Consider the following 18,938-nt stretch of genomic DNA (forward strand, 5'->3'; position numbering starts at 1 on the left):
GTCTGAGAGGCATTAGAAAGCGATCTTCTCCTCTTCATGACCGTCTAAGGGGGCGCGTTGGAGACGAGAAAAGAGAAACTGCTCGATTATTTTTATTTACCCCTAGTTAGTAGTGATTGGAAGGTACAATGTACCGATTTGGGCGCTGAACCGCTTATTGAGGGTTGGAGGAGGGGAATGGCGATCCACTGTTTCAAAGTCGAAACCCCTAAAGATTTCGCCATGCACAGGCGTCGTTCACTAGTCGCTTGTGTGCCGATGCTATTGCTACAAGTTAACCTGGATGACAACTTAGGTGCCGAAGTTCTCGGAAATGGTCTTCAAGTCTGCGTTGGTAGCACGCGGTTTTGCCGGTGCAGCAGCATGCGCTGCAAGATGCTGGGGCTGTTCTGTACAATGGTGTGGCTAGTAGCAGCAGCACTTGGCTGCGTCTCGCCTCCGCGTTCGTGCTGTCTCTTGGAGTTTTTGCGACCGGATCCTGCTGCTGCTGAAGTCCCTCCGCACTCCTTCAGGACGAGACGCTCGAGGTCGGGGGGCAAGTGCGTTCGTAGTACGGACTCAAAATCGCGCCTCTGAGCGTATTTAATAGACCAGTAAGGTTAGCACCAACGAAAGGATTTGCGCAGAGTATCAAGCTGGAAACTCACCCCGAGTTCATCGCGTAGATGCCTGAAAGTTTTCTGCGCCGATAGCCGCACGGGCGCCGTCTTGGACGTTACCATCTTGGCCAGCAGTGTGAGCAACTGAGTCGACGACTGCGACGAGTGGGTCGATAGACTGCTGAACTCGGACTTGCTCCAGTTGCGGACGCACTTTTCCACGTAGATGGACGCCTGAGTGGAAGCAAATAGACGCTTGTCAGGGAAGTTTGTCAGCGAATTGAGTAATAATCAACCATTCACTTACCAAGTTGTACAGACGCAGGTCTTCGTGCTTGCTATAATCGTCTCCCAGCTGCAGGAACAGTAGCGCGAGCTTCCATCCACTGCAGTGCAGGATGATGGCGTCCAGGACTTCGGTCGCCGTCTCACACAAAAACCGTTTTTCTGAGTGGAAGACGGTGGGCATAACGACGGGTACGATGGTATCTGAGCAAACACAGTCGATAGTGTGAGGGGGATATCGAGTTTGTACGAGTCACCAACGCACGCTGAGTCATGACGCACCAAAGAAGGGAGCCAGGCGTTGCTGTAACAAAAAAGCCAAATCTTTTATCAGCAGCAACGACCCCCGCGCCTGGCCAGCTCCCGAATGCGCGGAGGTGTTTCTTGATCTCGGAGAGCGCGGCTTCCTGGGGCTTGTGCTTGCTAGAGGGCCTTCCAGCTCTCGAAGCTGAGTCTCACTATTGGTAAATGCGGGTAAGTTGTTAGTTCTTATAGTAGAAAAAAAACATCCATTGGTTGCCAAAGCTTACATGTGGGCACGGAGGACATCCGGGTGTTGGGCTGCAAACCGTTTTAGGGACTGGATCGTGGCAAACTCCTCACCCCACGGCACTTTGATGCTCTCGATGCTCCCTGTTTGAGTCTGGAATAATCGACGTTTGCGGTTTAAGAGCAAGTCGACGTTTTTCCACTCGGCCACGTCCTCGGAGGTGACGGCGTCGGCGGTACGACACCGAGAGCGCTGAGAAGCGAAAGACAAGCCCCTGTCGCGTGAACTCCTTCCCGATGCCGCTGATGCAAGTCGGATCTCGTTCATAATTTCTTTCCCGGATATCGTTGGGGCTGTACTCGGCACAATGACGCTGGGGATCTCAGGTAAATGCTCAACCTCCACGACATTATCCTCGATCTCCTGATGATCAGTTTCCGATACTGACGACCCACTATGTGCAATTGAAGCTGGTGTCGAAACAGCAAAGCCATGACTTGCGTTGGGCTCAGGTCCTAGCATTTTGTCAACGATTCTAGTAGGCTCGTCATCACCGGGCGAATTCAGTGCTTGCTTTAGTTGTGCACCTTGACACTGCCGATCGAAACCTGATTCACCGCTGAAATTTGATCCGTCTTGCTCAACTTTATCATTGCTGCCATCGTCTGCATTCAGTTGGTAGTTCACAGCACTGGTTGTCGGGATCACGGCGGAGCTGCTGCCTTCATCGTCTCCTTTACAAGTACTGTGTTCAAGAGAGTCATCATTGGGCGAGGCTGGCTCGGACGCTCCGTCGACATCTACTAGCATGTCATGTATTACAGCCTCTGGATCTGCCGCGCTGTCTTCCTCCACATTGGAATCGTTAGGTTGTTTTTGCGAAGATTCGACCAGCTGAATCAGCTCGCGAGCTACGCAGGTTTCTTCCTCTCCATCTTCATACACGATATCGTAGACGCCGCTTGCGTGGCAAAAAATGACGACACCTGGGAACAAGAAGGGCCTCCCTTTGTAGTGAACCTCCACTCGATCTCCCTCGTGTAGAGGGGCTGAAGAGGTGACATCGAGATCAGAGCTCTCCGAGGTTTCAGCGGCGCGCTCTACCCACTGAACCGGGCAAATTATTGTGCTTCGAGTAGGACTCGCCACGGGGGTTCGGACTGGAGAAGTAACAACCTCGGACTTAAATCGTCGAGATCGAGCGGCAGGGGTTTCCGTATCCTTGTCAGCTCCCCGAGAGTAGGTCGGTTCTAGCTTATCGCTAGTTGTCTCGAGTTCCATAGTAGTGCCCTGAAGCTCGGGCGCTGGGATCAATATCGAAGGCGGGAACACTGGAATGGGCGAGCTTTCAAGAACCGGTGCTTCTGTCTCTCCAAAGATGCCGCATGGACTATCGACCGAATCTGAGCGATTACCCTGATCTATCGGCAAATTGTCGCCAGTCACATCAGTGGCTGCTTGTGATACGACACCTTCATCGATCACAGCGGTATCGGTGGTGCCAGCGGGGCTCTCGCAAGGAACAATTTCTCGGTCATCAGAGCTCTGTCTCTCAGCCAAGGCAACGCCTTCCTCGCTGCCAACTCGACTCATTGGTATGCTTTCACCAACAATAGTAGATACGGCTTTAAAACTCTCAGCTTCAGGGGTTTCGACGGCGGCATCCTCGTTCGGTGGCTCGCCGCCAACAACATCGCTCACATCGGGAGTGATCGCTGGCTGATATGCACTCTCGTCACGGGTAAGCAAGGGCTCACTCTGTTTTGCTGACCAAGTGTCAGTCTGCTCCTTTGCCTCATGGTGCATCGCCGCCAGCCCTTCACTCATCACAAGATCGACAGTGTTGCTGGAAAATTGACGCAGTAAAACCATTTTTGCTGCGAGCTGAGTGTCACCAGAAGATTGTAGACCCGTCAAAGTGTCATCTGCCTCCACTTCCTGGGCTTCCGTGGAATGCCCCAACAATTCATCCTTCGTCTCTGCTGCTGTATCAACCTCCGCAGAATGATCCAATACATTGTCCTCGGTACGCTCCGCAGCTATCTCCTCGTCGTTAGTGGAATAACGTAGCATACCGTCATGGGCAGTGGCTACTGCAGATTGCGTTGCTGTAGCTATCATCTGCTCCATTTCCTTGAAGCTTGTTGCGCGTACTGCCATCCACTTTTCTGCTGAAGGAGCGTCTGAGGAGACTTCAGGTAAAATGGTAGCATCATCGCCATCCCCACCAGTTGGGTCTTGGTATCCAGTCTGGAGCTGCTCGCCGCTGTCTGCCTGGGCCACCGCGTGTGGTTCACCGTCAATCGAGTCGTCAGGGCAGGACGAGCCATTTAGTTTATCGTCTTTTTCCTCGTCTTCCTCCTCACGTTCTCCTCCTTCTTCTCCACCTTCCTGGTCAGGTAGAATGATAGCATCTTCGCCATCGTCGCTGTTGGGGTCTTTCTGGAGTTGCTCTACCGCGGGTGATTCATCATTGATCAAGTCATCTGGGCTGGGTGAGTTGTCTAGCTCGTAGTCTTCTCCCTCTTCATTTTCGCCTTCCTCCTCATTGTCTTCTCCTTCCTGTTCAACGTTCAGATCCGTCATCTTCTGCAGTGGCGTCGAGATAATCTCAACCAGTTCTGAGTTTCCAGCATCCCGAGCTGTCTCCAACGCTGCTTCAAGAGCCTCAGAACTAAAGCCCACGTGATTCACCAAGAATTTCACCAGGGTCGTGTTCCCCGACGAGACTCCGCGCGCCAGTGCCGCTGCATCCCACATAATCAAGTCGCCCATGTCGTCGTCGGTCTCCTCTCCTACAACAACCGACAGCATCCCCGACGTCGTCGCAGCTTCTGCTTCTGCCGGTTTATCTTGTGCAGACTGTGCCACTTCCTCCCGCAGAGTATCGATGAGCTCCATCATGTTGCAAAGCGTGCCTCGCGGGTCGCATTCGAGCAACATTTCCACTATCTCAAAGTGCCAATTCGACAATGCTAACCGGAGGAGGCGGGGGTGGTGCACCCCGCAAGACGAGATGACCGAGCAGTACGACAGGTAGTGCGGCAGTAAAATGTCCGTGATGTCAGCGGCTCTATTAGCGCAGGACACCTCCAGCGCCTGAACTACCGCGTCCCAGCGCGTCTCGTTCCTGTTCGAGAACCTCCCGCCGGCCAGAAGCTCCTTCACAATCTGGAAATGCTGATTGACTGCTGCTTCAATCAGGCACTCTGCTTCCACCGCATCGATGTTAGGGGCTGGATCGTCGTCGGTAGCGATGTCCCTTAGCAGCAGCGTCACCATGGGGGTGTGGCCGATAATCGACGCTGCCAGAAGGAGCTGCGGCCGCAAAGCTCGTGGAGACGTGGTGAAGCTCGCAACGATCCTGGTTAGCCACTCGATCCGCTCTTCGTCCTCCTCCTGGTCTGACTCATTGGACGGGATCTCTGAGGCCAGCAAGAGGAAGCTCCTGGCTCGATCCTCTGCAGAGAGCTCGGTTAAGTGGTTGAGGAACTCGTTTACTACCGGTCTGGGGCTTTGGGCTTCCAGCGCATCCACTAGTCGAACACTTCGGTCGCGAAGGTCCTTGTAAATGTCGTCCCGGTAGAGCAGGCGGACGAAACTCGGGTGCGTGTAGACGTTTGCGGGATCCTCAGTCAGAGTCACGACGTCCTCGTACGTCGGTGCGCAGAGTTGCGAGATCCATGTGATGTATTCCGATGTCTTGACGTCGCCTTCGACCGCGTCGAGATAATACTGGACACGCTCTAGAAACCCAACGAAGCATTTGATGCGCTCCTCCGCCCTACGGGGCAACTCGGTGCTGCTCATATCGACTCGAAGTGCACTATACGAACACTCACGCGCTCGTCTCCCCAAAAGGCGATAGCAGTCTAAAACCATTTGAGCTAAACATAGTTTTTTTTTTATTTGTTGGGGGGGGGTCAAGCACTTGCATCATTCCACTATTCCTTCGCCTTTGCGCTAACACACACTTAACCATTGTCCTGGACATTTGAGTCGCGTCTAGTGCAGCAACGGGTAGTAGGCGTCGTCGGCCATCTGCGCAGAGTGCGAAGCCACCGCTCGGCGACGCACGACCACAAGCGCCACCACAGCGATCAGCGTCGTGGCGCCCAGCAGGGCCACAGCTGCCGGGTGCTCCTGGGCCGTCTCCTGCAGTAGCACAGCCGCGTAGTACCCGTAGTCACTCGAGTAGGCGCCCTCGGAGTTCGGCTCGCAACGCATGATGTCGGCCTTGTCGTTGGGCAGGTCGAGCAGCGCCGTGCACGTGACCTCCGTGTCACCGCAGCCCTGGCAGCACGGCTTCTCGCCCGTCTCGACGATCGTGCACTTGTCGTCGGCCTTGACAACGATCCCTCCGCACGCTTCGTACAGTCCGGCCTGGTCGTCGCCAGCGCACGCGTCGTACTCGCACTTGGAGTCGGGGGTGTCGAACGTCGGGCCCTTGCAGTCCGAAATGGAGAAGTCGCGCATGCACGTCTCCGTGCGGTCATTTCCGCTGAACAGCTTGTAAGTGAACGCGCACTCCACGTGGAAGCCCGTGGCAGCTTCGGTGTTGGCCTTGTTGAGCATCGTGACGGCGAACCGAGTGACGATTTCGGGAGACTTCTCCGTCACACTCAGGATCGTCGCGGGGGTGCGGCCTTCCAGCGCACCCGTGCACTCGACCTTCGAGACCTTCATGCGCAGCTCGTCGCGAGAATAGAGCAGGCCGGCGTTCGGGTGGAAGTCGAAGGTCAGCTCGGCAAAATCGCTGCCCGGGTACGCGCACATGCCGGGGCCGATCGGCAGCCTGGACACGGACGTCTGGTACCACATGTCGTTGAACTTCTCGCACACGCTCACGGGACTGTTGACGTGTAGGTGGACGTAGAAGAAGAAGCGACGCACCAGGCCGCACTGCGTCCACGCCTCCAGCACGATCTTGGTCTCCGGGTTGGAGAAGGTCAGCATGGCGTCGTTGTCGTGCACGACCTCGTCGTAGTGCGTGTGCTTGTCGGTCTTCCAGAGCTGCCACGACTCGTCCTTCGCGACGACCTTGAAGCGCCAGAACACGTAGTCGCTGGCGTCTACATCACCGTACGAAGGTGCAAAGTTGAGCTGCTCCGTTGTGTCGATGAGCTCCGACAGACGAGCTCTGAACTCGCACTCGCCGTCGTCTTTACCGAACGCAGTGCAGTCAAGGGAGCGGTGGATTTGAGTCACGGTCTGGTAGGCCTCGTTCTCCACTTGTCCGAGCACCAATTCAGATTCGGCCTTGGCCTCCTCAGTGATGGATGCAGTCACGGTCGCTAACGTGTCGCCGTTCATGACGAGGCACTGCTTGAACGAGCACTTCTGATCGATGTCGCCGTCACAGGAGCGCACGTCAAAGTCCGAGCCGCAGCGGTAGTCCGTCCACCACTCCTTGAGCGCCGTCTCCATCTTGCAGCACCTCGTGCACTGGCCAGCGGGCACAGGCTCAGCCGTGTTGTCGCATTCGTCGTTGTCATTGTTGGTGGTGGTTCCCCTACGAGTGTTTCTGCGGTTGTTGCCCTTCACCAACGGGTTCTTCTTCACCTTGTCGTTGTTCAGTAGATCGTCCAGCACTTTGCTCTTGTCGAAGCACTCGCTGGCCTGGCCACAGCCCCGGTTCTTGTAGTCCTTGTCGAAGAAGTCGCGTCGGCTGAACGACTCGGAGTCGCACCGGTTGTCCACACTGCACGCGTCGTTGGTAGCCTTCTTGGCGAAGTCGAAGTACTGCGAGGCGAGCTCGTTGGCCTTGTCCAGGTTTGCTTCGGTGAGCTCGGCCGAGTCCGAGCAATGAACGGGGTCAGCAACATCGTCGCAGAAGCTCTGCGGGCAGGGCGTCGTGGCCTTCGGGCGGTTGTAGTCCGCAATAACGAGACAGCCCGAGCACGTCGCGCTGGAGAAGTAGTCGTACGCGCTCACCTCGAGGCTGTACTTGCCGAAGGATGTGAACTCCATGTCGTCAATCTTGGCTGCACCTTCCGTCTGGTAGTCCTTCCACGTGCTCACCTTCTCGTAAACGGCCGAGTCAGGCAGACCCGCCACCAACGGAGTAAACCTCGACGCCTTGGAGTCGATACCCACGAGCTCAGCGAACGTTAGCGGTAACGAAGCACCGTAGCTGAGGACAGTGCGAATATCGCGCCCCTTGTACTCCGGCTGGTGCTCTCGCTCGGCCGATAGCTCGATACGCGGGTTCAAATTCCCCTCCACGATGTTGTCGCGCTTGTCCGCGACGTAGCCGTCGCTTGGGAACGGCACGGGCAGCCCCCACTTGGTGACCACGCCTTTGAACGAGCACACCTCCTCGTCGGTCTCCATCTCGTGCTTGAAGCCGTCAACCTGAGCCCAGACGCAGGGACAAGTCTCTTCGTCAACCTTGTGGCACGCAGGACGGCCGTAGTCGTTCTCGCCAAGCTCGTAGCCAGCGGGACAGTTGCAGAAGCACTGTCGGCCGCCGTATGCATCGAGGTACGTCACAGGGATGCCCCCGTCCAGGTTCGCGCAGTGCAGGGATCGAGTCACCGTGAACGGGTTGTACATGAAGAGATCCACCGTCTCCTCCAGGTGGATGCAGTTCTCGAACGTGCCCTCGCAGTTGGTGCCGCCATTGCAGATCTGGAAGTTGAACGTGTTGAACACGTGCGCGTTCCTCTCGAACTGCATCACCTCGCCGTACGACACCTCTTCCGTCACGAAGGAGATAACAGCGATGGGCAAAAGAGTCACGTCCTCATCCGCCAAGTTAACGGCAGCGCCGAGACCGGGGAATGCCTGCAGACGCTGGAGGTCGTTTGGCTGCACCTGGTTGGCGAGCAGCAGTGGTGCCGTGGTCTCTGGTGCGGTCGTGTCTGGAGCGGTCGTGTCTGGAGCGGTCGTGTCGAGTTCGTCCGACGGTTCGGGCCCGCCTTGGTTCTCCATGGCCGGGTCTTCAATGCCCCGCTTGTTCTTCTCGCTGCGCTCCTCGCACGCGCCGGGCACCATCGTCGACTGGAAGGTGATCGCGAGGTCCCCTCCGTTGCTTGTGGTAGCAATGTTGGACTTGATTTGATCCACCCATTGCTCCACGATGCCTAAAGACGTATCGTCCAAGCACTTGGAGAAGGCCAGCACCACCGTGACTTCGCCGTCGTTCTCGACGGATTCGGACTCGGTGCACGCGATGTGGCCGTCAGGGCCGAGGATGTCCGCGTAGTCGTCGTTCTTCAGAGCGTGAGCTGCCAGCCCCTCGGAGATCAGCATGGGACCCGGGAGGTCGAAGGACGCTGCGGCGAACGACACGCTGCGTTCTCTGCTCTCAGCCAGCAACGATTGCTTGACGCCCAAGGACGCGCGCATGGCCGATATCCCGAGCGGGAGCTGGAGAGCGCCCGAGGCGAGCACCCCCAGTAGTAACTTCATGACAAACGGATCGAACCGATAGCGATGGGGTGTGACCGCTCACTTCTTGAAGCTCTTTCGAATGTGAAAGTGGCGGGCAAGATGCATGGGCAGCCCACAAGCGACACCAAGCCATGGCGTCCCTCCCAAAGGACTCATTGCCAGGGGTCTCTGGAGACCCCTGGCATGAAGATGGCGGTCGTTTTAGATCGCAAATGCCAGCGGTCGCCAAGATTTTGCGTTTCGCGTTGTCAACTTTAGTGCGTATTGCCCCGCCCCACACTCGATAGAACTGACATGACGAACCCGTTCATGGGTTCACCGTAGTTGAAATATTGTAGCCCACCCAACCTCTTCTCCAAGCGAGTAAACCAACATCGCCAACGCGAGAACAGTGGACCAGTGGAGCTGCAATGTCAAACCCGTCTACTCCTCCCTCATTGGGGACGAAGTCCCCACTTACATTGAGTTGATCCCTCAGGGGTAGGGGAGACATCTGCACTGGGGCTCGCTTTAAAACGAAATCAAATTTTACTTGGGTTTAAGAGACATTTGCCCCTCTATACCAAGGGATTCAATTTATACGATCCACAAGTTGTCCTACTGTAGTACAAAATTCGACATCAGTACCGGTTTAATACTGATCACCTTGAAATTACCGGTATGTCCAAATCAAGGTGCGGAGCTGCGAGCGCTGATTCAACAAGATGTGGGGCAATGCAATGCAATGATTTACGTGTTCGCGTAGCCAAATTACACCTGCGCTAGTCTCAGTTTAAAGATGTGGGGTATGAACAGTTATTAATAAGTATAGTAGAGAATAACCAAGGCGCGACTGGTGTGCCGAATGTGCGGCGCGCCTAAGTCGCTTCCGGAAACAGTCTTCTACTACGCTTGAATTTAGATCGACTCCGGGTCGTGGGGACGTCGTACCGTAGTGGTTGATCTAACCACTACGGCGCGTCGCCCCTATTAGCAGCTGTACAGATGCTGAGCTAGTATAGCGTACGATCATCTGCAATGCCGAGCGGTACATTGTTTTAAACTTTCGCCGTGTAACAGGTGGGCTCGGCAGGAGGACCCATCTGAGCGTGGGGACGTGGTGACGGACGGCGACGCGACGCAGATGTTGGAGGCGGGCGACTGCGCGAAGATCGGCGGCACGACGGAGACCAAGTACCTCGAAGCGGCGGCGCTGGACGCGCCGTGAGTGGGAGAAATGCCGCTCAGTGGCACGCACAACGGCAGGTATCCAGCGGCAACGTCGAGTCGACGTTGAGGGACGGAAGCAGGACGGCGAGCGGGCGGCTGAGAGGAACGGACACTCTAAGATTCGACGACTTTGGCACAAGTGGTCAGGGTGTGCGTGCTGGAGAGCACGTAGGAGAAGGTGAACAGGACGTGCTGCACGAGCGCGGCCGAGAACGTGTACGGAGAGAGCGATACGGAGCCGAAACGCTCTGTTGCTACGACTGAGGGCGGCATTGGCACGAACGAGCGGGTCGCAGGCGGTACTCGACGCTATCGTGAGCACTCGGACAGAGGGTCTGAGCTGTTCCTAGGCGCGTAGTGCGGGATCTGTGGACGGTCAGTAGTGTTGGTGCACGTGCAGTAGTAGTTCGGGCGGTAGAGTAGCTGCTGGTGAAAACTGGTGTCTATTCGTTGGTATTAGGAGTAGTTCAGGCTATTCCTCGTAATAAAATAGGAGCGGACACGACGGTGGACGTTCCGGCAGGGAGTCTTCTCCGCTTTCTTTACTTTACTAAAGAACACCATAATCTTTGGTGAAAAGGGGTATACTCCCCTATCACATACACCATTTTTCCTGTTGGTTTAGAGGAGTTCCCAGTGTGGATATTTATTATCAATATCAAAAAGGTTAAAGCACGATCTCACTCGCCAAGAGAGATCAAGTGATCTCTGACGGCCAGTACGGTGTTGAGAAGTAGACGACTCACGTGCGAACTCGCAGCGTGAGCATACGACCTGCCCAGCGGCTCGGGCAAGACAAGTGAGCCCGCTTCAGCCGAAAGGCAGAACACCACAATTTCACGGCTCAACATGCAATCCCCCGAAAACGATATCGCACAACAACTTGGCTGCGGATGGATATCGGATCTCAATCAATCACGGAAGCACCATCAAAGCTTGGTAACATGATTACGCTTGGCAAGCACAGAGCTTGTTGTCATCGCTCATAGCTGACCTGGATGCACAATACACGCACCCGTTTTTTTTTTTTTGCATGCACGGAAGCTGCCAGTGTTTCATTTCAAGGGCTTGGTCGCCGCCTCCACCAACTTGAAATTCTCCACTATCGCCCCCTTCAACTGGTCCAGCAGCAACTTCATTTTGGCTTTCCCATTTCGATGGTCATTCTCCAGGTCGGCGACGTACTCTTCAGTTTGTTGAGCTTGGCTCTCCAGGAAGCAGACCCGCCTCTGTAAACTTAGCACTTGGACCTCGTGCTCTCCACGAAGCAGCAATGCCGCTTAGCAATCTGCACTCAGGGCGTCGACTTTCTCCTCCAAGGCTTCCACCTTGCACACCAGAGAGGCACGCTCGATCTTGTCTTGCTCATGCTGACGTGCCAGCTCGGTAGTAGTCGCGAAGAATCCCGCCAATTCCTGCTGCAGTTGGGCGGCACCAACTGTGCCACCAAGCTTCGTTTTCCCTGCTATCTTGTCGACGCCACAGTCCTCCTTCCATCGCCTCAGCGCCTTGAGCTCGCGGCATTTTTTTTCCGTTGGCGCAGATAGAAATCATCGAGCTTTGTCTCAACGCCAGCTCGGGGAAGTTGGCCTTCATCTCGGCCTCGATCGCTTTCCACTTCACTCCGTGGCGCAGCTCCGCCGGTTCGGTGGAGCGCCGCGTGGGTCAGTCGGAGAATGCTGACTCCAGCAGCAGGAGCAGCTCGTGCTGCGCTGGCTTCAGCTTGAACGACTTCACATTGCTGTCCTTGTATAGGTTCTGCCTTGTCTTGCCAGAGGCGGGGTCGGGCGAAGGACGCTCGTGCAGAACGCTGCTTTCAGCTTCATTGTGGTCGCCTACCGTCGACACGACTTGGCTTGAAGGAGTGCTGAGCTCCATCGTGGTCAATGGTAAATGATGAACAAACTGCCAGCTTCGAATCCTAATGGTTGAAGAACTCCGCATGATAGCAGGGTCCCAAGACCCAGAACTTCAAATTCCTCAACTGTGAAGTCTAAATTTGTTAAGTTTCAACTATCTGCTAATTTCTTTTCGGCGTTCACGCGTTCTTCGAAGCTTTCCTCAGACTACTTGCGCTTTTGGCGTTCTGGTAAACCTTGATTATGATTTTGGTGCTCGACACTTTCTGACAAATATTGGATATAGCTGCTTCAAATTTCTACATGTAGTGTGACGATAACTTTCGCAAGCGTCAAGATGATCACGAAACCAGCCTTGATGCCCAGCGCCAGATTGTCAAAGGTCGTGTGCTTCACGTCATGCCTCGCCGCAGTTGCCCAGCATCTCGCTTATCCAGTGCTCGCAGTTCATCTGATCTCGCTGAGCACCGACATGTTGCAGATGTAGTCAATCAACTCGGTCAGATCCTTGTGGATGATACCGCGAAATACTCGGTTGCATCTCCGTTGCGCACTTTAGACAGATCGAGCTGCTGTCTCGAACGCTGCAGTACTCAAGTACTCCGACCAGTGCTCAGCTACAGCCACGCCGATAGCCCGGCCACTCAGGACTACCCGAGCACGAAGACACCGGCGATCGAGGCTTACCCAACCACCGAGGCGCCGGCCAACGAGAACTACACCACCACCGAGGCCCCGGCCACGTAGATTATTGAAAGTGGCCACAAATACATCAAACTTTTTCATACTGGCCCAAAAACTGGCAGATGGAAATCTGGGACAGGAGAAAACAATGCGATACTGAGCAGCATTTCACAACTTGATTCTCGACTGAAGGCCCCAAACGCAGATGTCCGCCGTCATGTACAGCGAGGTGGGTTTGCTTCGGCTTGCTAGTGCTTCCATGTACTCCCCATCACGAGGCTTAACTATTAAGCGTCTGTATCTGAATGTATTGCGTGTTTCGCGTAACCCAATAACACTAAGCTAGACTCTATACTGCTAGTCGAAGCGTAAAATGAGTGAGGCAACTGGTACTGTACCCACAAATGGGTACGGTGTACCAGTGTACCTATTCCGCATACGCCAGGAAATGTGAAGCTCTCCGTGCCCCCCCTCCCTCCCTCCTCCTCGTCCTCGGTGAAAATAGCGCTCGCCGCGTCGCTCTCCTTCACAGGTCTCTTCGTCAACGTCTGGAGGCCGTCGGTCCTGCCGTCGATCGATGCCCACCGCTTCTTGTGCCTTGATCTGTAGTATCTGTTCTGTTCCTTGCACGTCCGCTCATCGATCTTCAGCATGTCCAGCGTAGCCTCGCGCCTTGATCTGTAGTATCTGATCTTGTGCCTTGCGCTCCTCCTGCCGAATCCTTCGCCCGCCGTCGTGTTGAGTACAAAGTCCCGTTCGGGAGTCCGCCCTACGCCTTGGTCTTGTCGCGCGTCCAGTGCATCTTCCTGGGTCATGCCGTTAACAGCCCGCCAGCTACGGCGAACCCGGTCATAGCGGGCAGCGAAGCCTTCTGCGTGGCGAGTCCTTGGCCCCAGCTTGCCGCCATCTCACCACCTTGCCCACAGAGACGTCCTCACATGTCCCGCAGTGGACTGGACGCTGTCCGAAGGCAGCGCCCGCAGAGCGGCGCCGAGACTCAGCTCGGCGCTGTCTACCGGGAGGGAGTCACCCCAACCCGACCAAAAAGTGCTATACCTGGGTTTACTTAATTCGACCATCTAAGTTGAGATGAGAAAGTGCAAGTGCATCCTACCCGTCTCTCAAGTTGCTGTATTATAACGTTTGATTCCTGCAAATAAATACGGCACGACGGTCCTCTACACCACGTTGCGTGCTGCACGCACATGCTCAGAACCGTTTTTCATTTCATGTATGTGCAGCGTCAGGTTATAATTGCGCCGTTCACACACTTGCTATTGAGCACCAGTCTACCCCTAATTCCGTACGCTATAAACCCTCGACTGCCCTGAAGGTATCGGTTATTCCAACAGGCCGAACTCCCGAACCCGTAAAGTAGTTTATACTGAGATAGCATGTGTATACCGTAAGGAATGCTGCTACACAGCCGGCATAGGATTAATTCGGTGTCGCATGAAGCCGTGCGTGTAACGCACGCGTTTAAGTATCCATCATATACTGAAATATTATCAAAGTCAACTTAATAGGTCATCTAATTAATTATCTAATCGGTCTCTATCGATGAGAAAACATCAATCGCATCATCAAGTTTCATTCGAATCATTTTCCATTTTCACGTCCAACCTGAAGACGCTACACCAGGACGAAGTTAGAGCACGAAGGTGCTGCTAACTAATTGCTTGCTCGTATTTGGTTATTAACCAGGGATGGGAAGTTTGAAATAAAGATGTAGATAGATGTGGATTTTGTAATTTAATTTATTTATCTTTTGATCCACAACTCAAAAGCGAATTATGGAGAAGTGGCTGCTTGACGGTCGTCGACTCTGCCAGCGCCGGCGCCACTTGCTACAGTGCCTACAGTAATTAGTCTGGGCTCAAAATTAGTCTGGGCCAGACTCGTGTCGAGCAAAAATTGACGTCTTCGTTATTAGTCTGGCTAAAAATGTTCATAATTAGTCTGACGTGGTGACCACGATTCTAGTCCACCCCCACCTACTTTAAGGCACCGCTTGCTGAAAAACTCCTTTGACAGCAGCCAATTTACTAGATCTCGTACAATATCTGCAAGATATAATATGGGTATCCAACCCATCGTGGATCCAGACGCGCTGACGGACACATTCGACACTGGAGCAATTGTCGACAACGCGACGACCACGGTGGAGCAGCAGATCGATCTCATGGGGGCCACCGGTCCCGCCGTTCTGTGTACGACGAGTAACTCGTACACGCTGCAGGTGACGGTGTCCATGTGCCTGCCGAGCAGCGAGTACCAGAAGTTGTGGACGCTGTCGCTCTCGTCCATCTCGAGCGCCAAACTCCGCGCAGTGTCATTCTCATACGTAGATTGCTGGGCTGCTGTTGGGGCACCGACACAAGTCACTGCTATCTCTGGACCTCCTAGGATCGAGGTGATGCTGGGGAGAACGACTCCCACCGTGGGCGGGGCGGTAGCCGTCCGCGTTTGTCCTAATCTCGACTGCGCGGTGCTGCCGACAGACATCGTTCTTGCGGCGCTGCCCACCGTCTCTTTGATCGTACCAGCTTCGCTAACCAACCTGGTGGACTGTTCGGGTGTACTAAGTAACGGGGTTTCGTACAACGAGGGCGTGTCGGGCGTGTGCAAGTGCGAATGCCCTGGTACCTCCACAACCACTGGAAACTCAAACTCCTGCTCGTGTACAGGAGGGAAGGGATTGCTGAGTGGAGACTGCCAAACATGCCCGACCAGTTCGACCGTCGTATCTGGAGTGTGCACGTGTTCAGGGACAAAAGGTTTCATTGGCAACGTGTGCTCGACGTGTCCAACTGGTTCAAGTATCATCAATGGGGTCTGCACGTGCTCAGGAGGACGATCAATTGTCAACGGCGTTTGCACTTGCCCGTCGTCTTCCACGTTCATTGATAATGAATGCGTGTGCTCTGGAGGCCGAACACTGGTCAACAACGTCTGCACCTGTCCGTCGACGTCGACGCTCGTGGGTACCGGCGACAGCGCGGTGTGTCGATGCTCCGGATCACAAGGGTTCATCAATGGTGTGTGCTCGACCTGTCCGTCTGGCTCCAGCGTTGTGAACGGTGTGTGCACGTGCTCCGGAGGCCGGTCGCTCGTCAATGGCGTCTGCACATGCCCGTCGACCTCCACGTTCGATGGTAGCGCGTGCGTGTGCTCGGGAGGCCAAACGCTCGTCAACAACGTCTACACCTGTCCGTCGACGTCCTCGCTAGTGGGTACCGGGACCAGCGCCGTGTGCCGCTGCGCCGGAACGGAGGGGTTCATCAACGGAGTGTGTTCTACGTGTCCGTCTGGCTCCAGCGTTGTGAACGGTGTGTGCACGTGCTCCGGAGGCCGGTCGCTCGTCAATGGCGTCTGCACATGCCCGTCGACCTCCACGTTCGATGGTAGCGCGTGCGTGTGCTCGGGAGGCCAAACGCTCGCCAACAACGTCTGCACCTGTCCGTCGACATCGGCGCTAGTGGGTTCGGGGTCCAGCGCGGTGTGCCACTGCTCCGAATCGGAGGGGTTCATCGATGGCGAGTGCTCAACGTGTCCGCCCGGTTCAAGTGCTGTGGATGCCGTGTGCACGTGCTCACCAGGGCTTGAAATCGTCAACGGGCAGTGCACGTGCCCATGCGGCCAGGAATTTACGAGTGGTAAGTGTGTTTCGAAGTGTTTCTGGACGACCAGCAACGTGGGGTATGATTGTCCGTGGACTGATCCAAAGAAAAGCGTGCTCGCGCTGAACGAAGACTGCAAGATCACTGCTCCTGCGGTGCTGGATAATTATGTCGCAGACGAGCGTACGAACAAGTATGATGGAGCTCTGGAGGACCCTGTAATCTCGATCAGCGCCACTAAGGAAGGCGGATCAGTCGGTGTGACGGCGAAGGCGACTTGGAAGGAGTATTTCCTGACTCCGACGACGCTCGAGAATAAGGTCACGTTCGAGACGTTCGGCGTCTTCGATCTCGAGATGAAAGCGACCGATTACGGCTGGCTCGCCAAGTGCTCAGGCTGTGTCGCGATCGTCGATAAGTACCCACCCACGGCCGAAATCAAATGCCAAGCGACAGTGACGACGACACTGGCCGCCCCCGCATCGTACGCGGATGGAAAACTCGCCGAAGCGATCGCACAAGAAGAAAAATTTACCGCTTTTTACAGCACCGACAACGTCAAGAACAATGACGGCGCGTCTGGAGCCAACGAACGCTGCGACGACGTTACTGCAGAAATGCAGGACTTCTTTGCATCCTCCGCGTCGAATCTGGCATCGCTTGACACTCAGTGCTTTGACACTGACTTCGGGGAGAAGGTACTAGCCAAGGCACCAGGAACCAGCCTCTTAACGTCGGCCACACAGAGCGAATTGGACGAATTGCAGTGCACGCGCTGCTGTTCCAAGTCTCTCACGCTCCAGGAGTACTACTACGACTACAAGTGTGGCACCGATCCCGCGGACGCTGAGAAGAAGATCGCCACGTCGGACCAATGCGCCTTCAATTACTGCCTCAACATACCAGGTGACGCTCTGGTTGAAGCGAGTGCTGCCGTCACGGAGAGCGTTGCAGAGGAGACGACCACGGTTTTAGGCGGACTGCCTACATCCGTCGCGCCTGCTCTCAATGTGATCCATCGCAGCATCACGTGCACTGCGGTCAACAAAGGCTGCTCTTACACGCCAACGCTGGGCGATCTGCTCACGCACAAGTCTTCGTGGGGTCCGGGTGGCCTGGAAGAATACGATGTCGAGGACTTCGTATACTGGGGCTACGCGGTTGACACGGAGAACCGGCACCAATGGAGTGATTCGGCGGTGTTGACGTTCACTAACACTCAGACTGTTGTGTACGTGGAGACGTGGACTGGCTGTGCGAGCGTATCGCGAGACCTTCACGGTCGTCCTTCACCCTCACAGTCCGCACAACGTGTGCGCCTCGTTCAGACAAATGTGGACTGAAAACTCCCCCACTCCGCGCACCGACGACGAGTCGCACATGTGCGCGTACCCAGGAAGCGACTTTGTGATGATGACGTTCGCCTACGACAGCGACTCGGACTCGACTCACGACGCCGACACTGTCAAGGGCACGTACACTGACGTGAAATGCTACGTGACGCTGGCAGAAGGAGGCCCAGGCAATAACCTGGACAAGGTGCAGGAGGCCGAGCTGCCACTGACGTGGCCTTCAGCTGCCTCTGGCCGCATCCAGATCTCCAAGCAGCTAGCGCTCGAGTTGGTGAACGACCCCGAGACGGCCGAAACGACGGACGTCAAGGTGCGCTGTGACTTCACGTTCAAGTACTTCAACTCGGAGGACACGGAGGACGAGAAGTGCGCGTACCCCTTCACTATCAAGGACTGTGACGTCCCCGAGCTGGAGCTTATTGCCCCTGCTGAGTGCGCTCTTGGGTCCCCGACTGGCGTCCCAGGTCCCTATGAAGCGTGCATGGGAGCGTCTTGACGACGGTCAGCGGCGCGACACAACTGCTGACGGAGCTGAAGGCAGTGACCGGCGAGTGCTGCGCGTCCAGCCCGGTGCTGACTTGCGCTGCACTAGCGGAGTCTACATCGGAGAGTGGCGTCAAGCGGTGCGAGCCGGTGACTGTGCCTTTGCCTGCACAAATGGCGGCGATGGAGCTGCGTGTCGACGATGAAGACCGTGACGACTCGAAGCTTGAGGCCTCAGCCTCCCCATCTGCGATGGAGGTGTTGGCAGCGAGTGCCCTGGTCGCTATTGTGGCGCTGATAGCGGTGAAGCAGCGGGTGGCGGGCACAGCGCGGCTAGCGAGAGAAACGGACGACGTGTACGTCACGCTGTTGGATTGATGTGGCGATATGAGCTCAGTGGCGATATGAGCCTCATATCCTAGCTTAAAGCTAGTCCATTCGACTACGTGTATACTTGTCTTTCGGCTTTACATTGACAGCAGCCAGTTGGTTACATTTTAAACGGGTCTTTTGCGGGTCTGGTAAGGTAGTTGGTCTGGTATGTATATTTGGCTGGTCAGTATGACCGTCAGCCTGATCCGTAAAATACCTGAAAGATACCGTGAACGTGGTAACAAGGTCATGTGTATCATGCTTTAAGGGGGCGGACACTCGGCCAGGCGCGGTGTCTAGAAAAAAAAATATCGGGTTGCAGCGCTCGCTCGCACAGACACACCCCCGCCTGTTCGGCGGGTGTTGGTGATCAGTGAACGCATTGAGTGAGCCTCACGCTCGCATTCGCTCGCCCTCGTCCATGAATTGATACCAGTACTTGCGTAGGCTACACGGCCTCGCCTACACTACCACAGTTTATCTACTGCTAGATCGATATGTACTTCAAGTATTAGGAACACCTAGGTCGCTGAGTGGTATTTCTCAGGTATGGATATGGGTCGGGCATGAAAACAATTTTATTTTTCCTG

At 55.3% G+C, this 18,938-nt stretch overlaps 6 protein-coding genes across 6 annotated transcripts; 3 read left to right on the top strand and 3 right to left on the bottom strand.

Annotated features, from left to right (window-relative positions):
- Positions 1-320: 320 nt before the first annotated feature.
- PHYSODRAFT_337643 (hypothetical protein) lies at positions 321-1,068 on the bottom strand (the record flags this gene model as incomplete). Its single annotated transcript, XM_009535321.1, has 3 exons — positions 321-572; positions 648-833; positions 907-1,068. 3 exons carry the CDS (start codon positions 1,066-1,068, stop codon positions 321-323), a joined length of 600 nt encoding a protein of 199 aa, XP_009533616.1.
- Positions 1,069-1,410: 342 nt separating this feature from the next.
- PHYSODRAFT_337644 (hypothetical protein) lies at positions 1,411-5,184 on the bottom strand (the record flags this gene model as incomplete). Its single annotated transcript, XM_009535322.1, has 1 exon — positions 1,411-5,184. The coding sequence occupies one exon, from the start codon at positions 5,182-5,184 to the stop codon at positions 1,411-1,413; it is 3,774 nt and encodes a 1,257-aa protein (XP_009533617.1).
- Positions 5,185-5,379: 195 nt separating this feature from the next.
- On the bottom strand, positions 5,380-8,787 carry PHYSODRAFT_519973 (hypothetical protein; the record flags this gene model as incomplete). Its single annotated transcript, XM_009535323.1, has 1 exon — positions 5,380-8,787. One exon carries the CDS (start codon positions 8,785-8,787, stop codon positions 5,380-5,382), a length of 3,408 nt encoding a protein of 1,135 aa, XP_009533618.1.
- A 276-nt stretch (positions 8,788-9,063) lies between these two features.
- Positions 9,064-10,534, top strand: PHYSODRAFT_347587 (hypothetical protein; the record flags this gene model as incomplete). The annotated part of the gene is made up of 4 exons (XM_009535324.1): positions 9,064-9,089; positions 9,829-9,972; positions 10,047-10,194; positions 10,244-10,534. The coding sequence occupies 4 exons, from the start codon at positions 9,064-9,066 to the stop codon at positions 10,334-10,336; spliced, it is 411 nt and encodes a 136-aa protein (XP_009533619.1). The 3' UTR covers positions 10,337-10,534.
- Positions 10,535-12,236: 1,702 nt separating this feature from the next.
- Positions 12,237-12,584, top strand: PHYSODRAFT_304598 (hypothetical protein; the record flags this gene model as incomplete). The annotated part of the gene is made up of 1 exon (XM_009535325.1): positions 12,237-12,584. The coding sequence occupies one exon, from the start codon at positions 12,237-12,239 to the stop codon at positions 12,582-12,584; it is 348 nt and encodes a 115-aa protein (XP_009533620.1).
- Positions 12,585-14,703: 2,119 nt separating this feature from the next.
- On the top strand, positions 14,704-18,354 carry PHYSODRAFT_317888 (hypothetical protein; the record flags this gene model as incomplete). Its single annotated transcript, XM_009535326.1, has 4 exons — positions 14,704-14,985; positions 15,217-17,372; positions 17,443-17,970; positions 18,000-18,354. 4 exons carry the CDS (start codon positions 14,704-14,706, stop codon positions 18,352-18,354), a joined length of 3,321 nt encoding a protein of 1,106 aa, XP_009533621.1.
- Between the last annotated feature and the right edge of the window lie 584 nt (positions 18,355-18,938).

The sequence above is a fragment of the Phytophthora sojae genome, assembly GCF_000149755.1.
Source record: "Phytophthora sojae unplaced genomic scaffold PHYSOscaffold_8, whole genome shotgun sequence".
Taxonomy (NCBI): domain Eukaryota; phylum Oomycota; class Peronosporomycetes; order Peronosporales; family Peronosporaceae; genus Phytophthora; species Phytophthora sojae.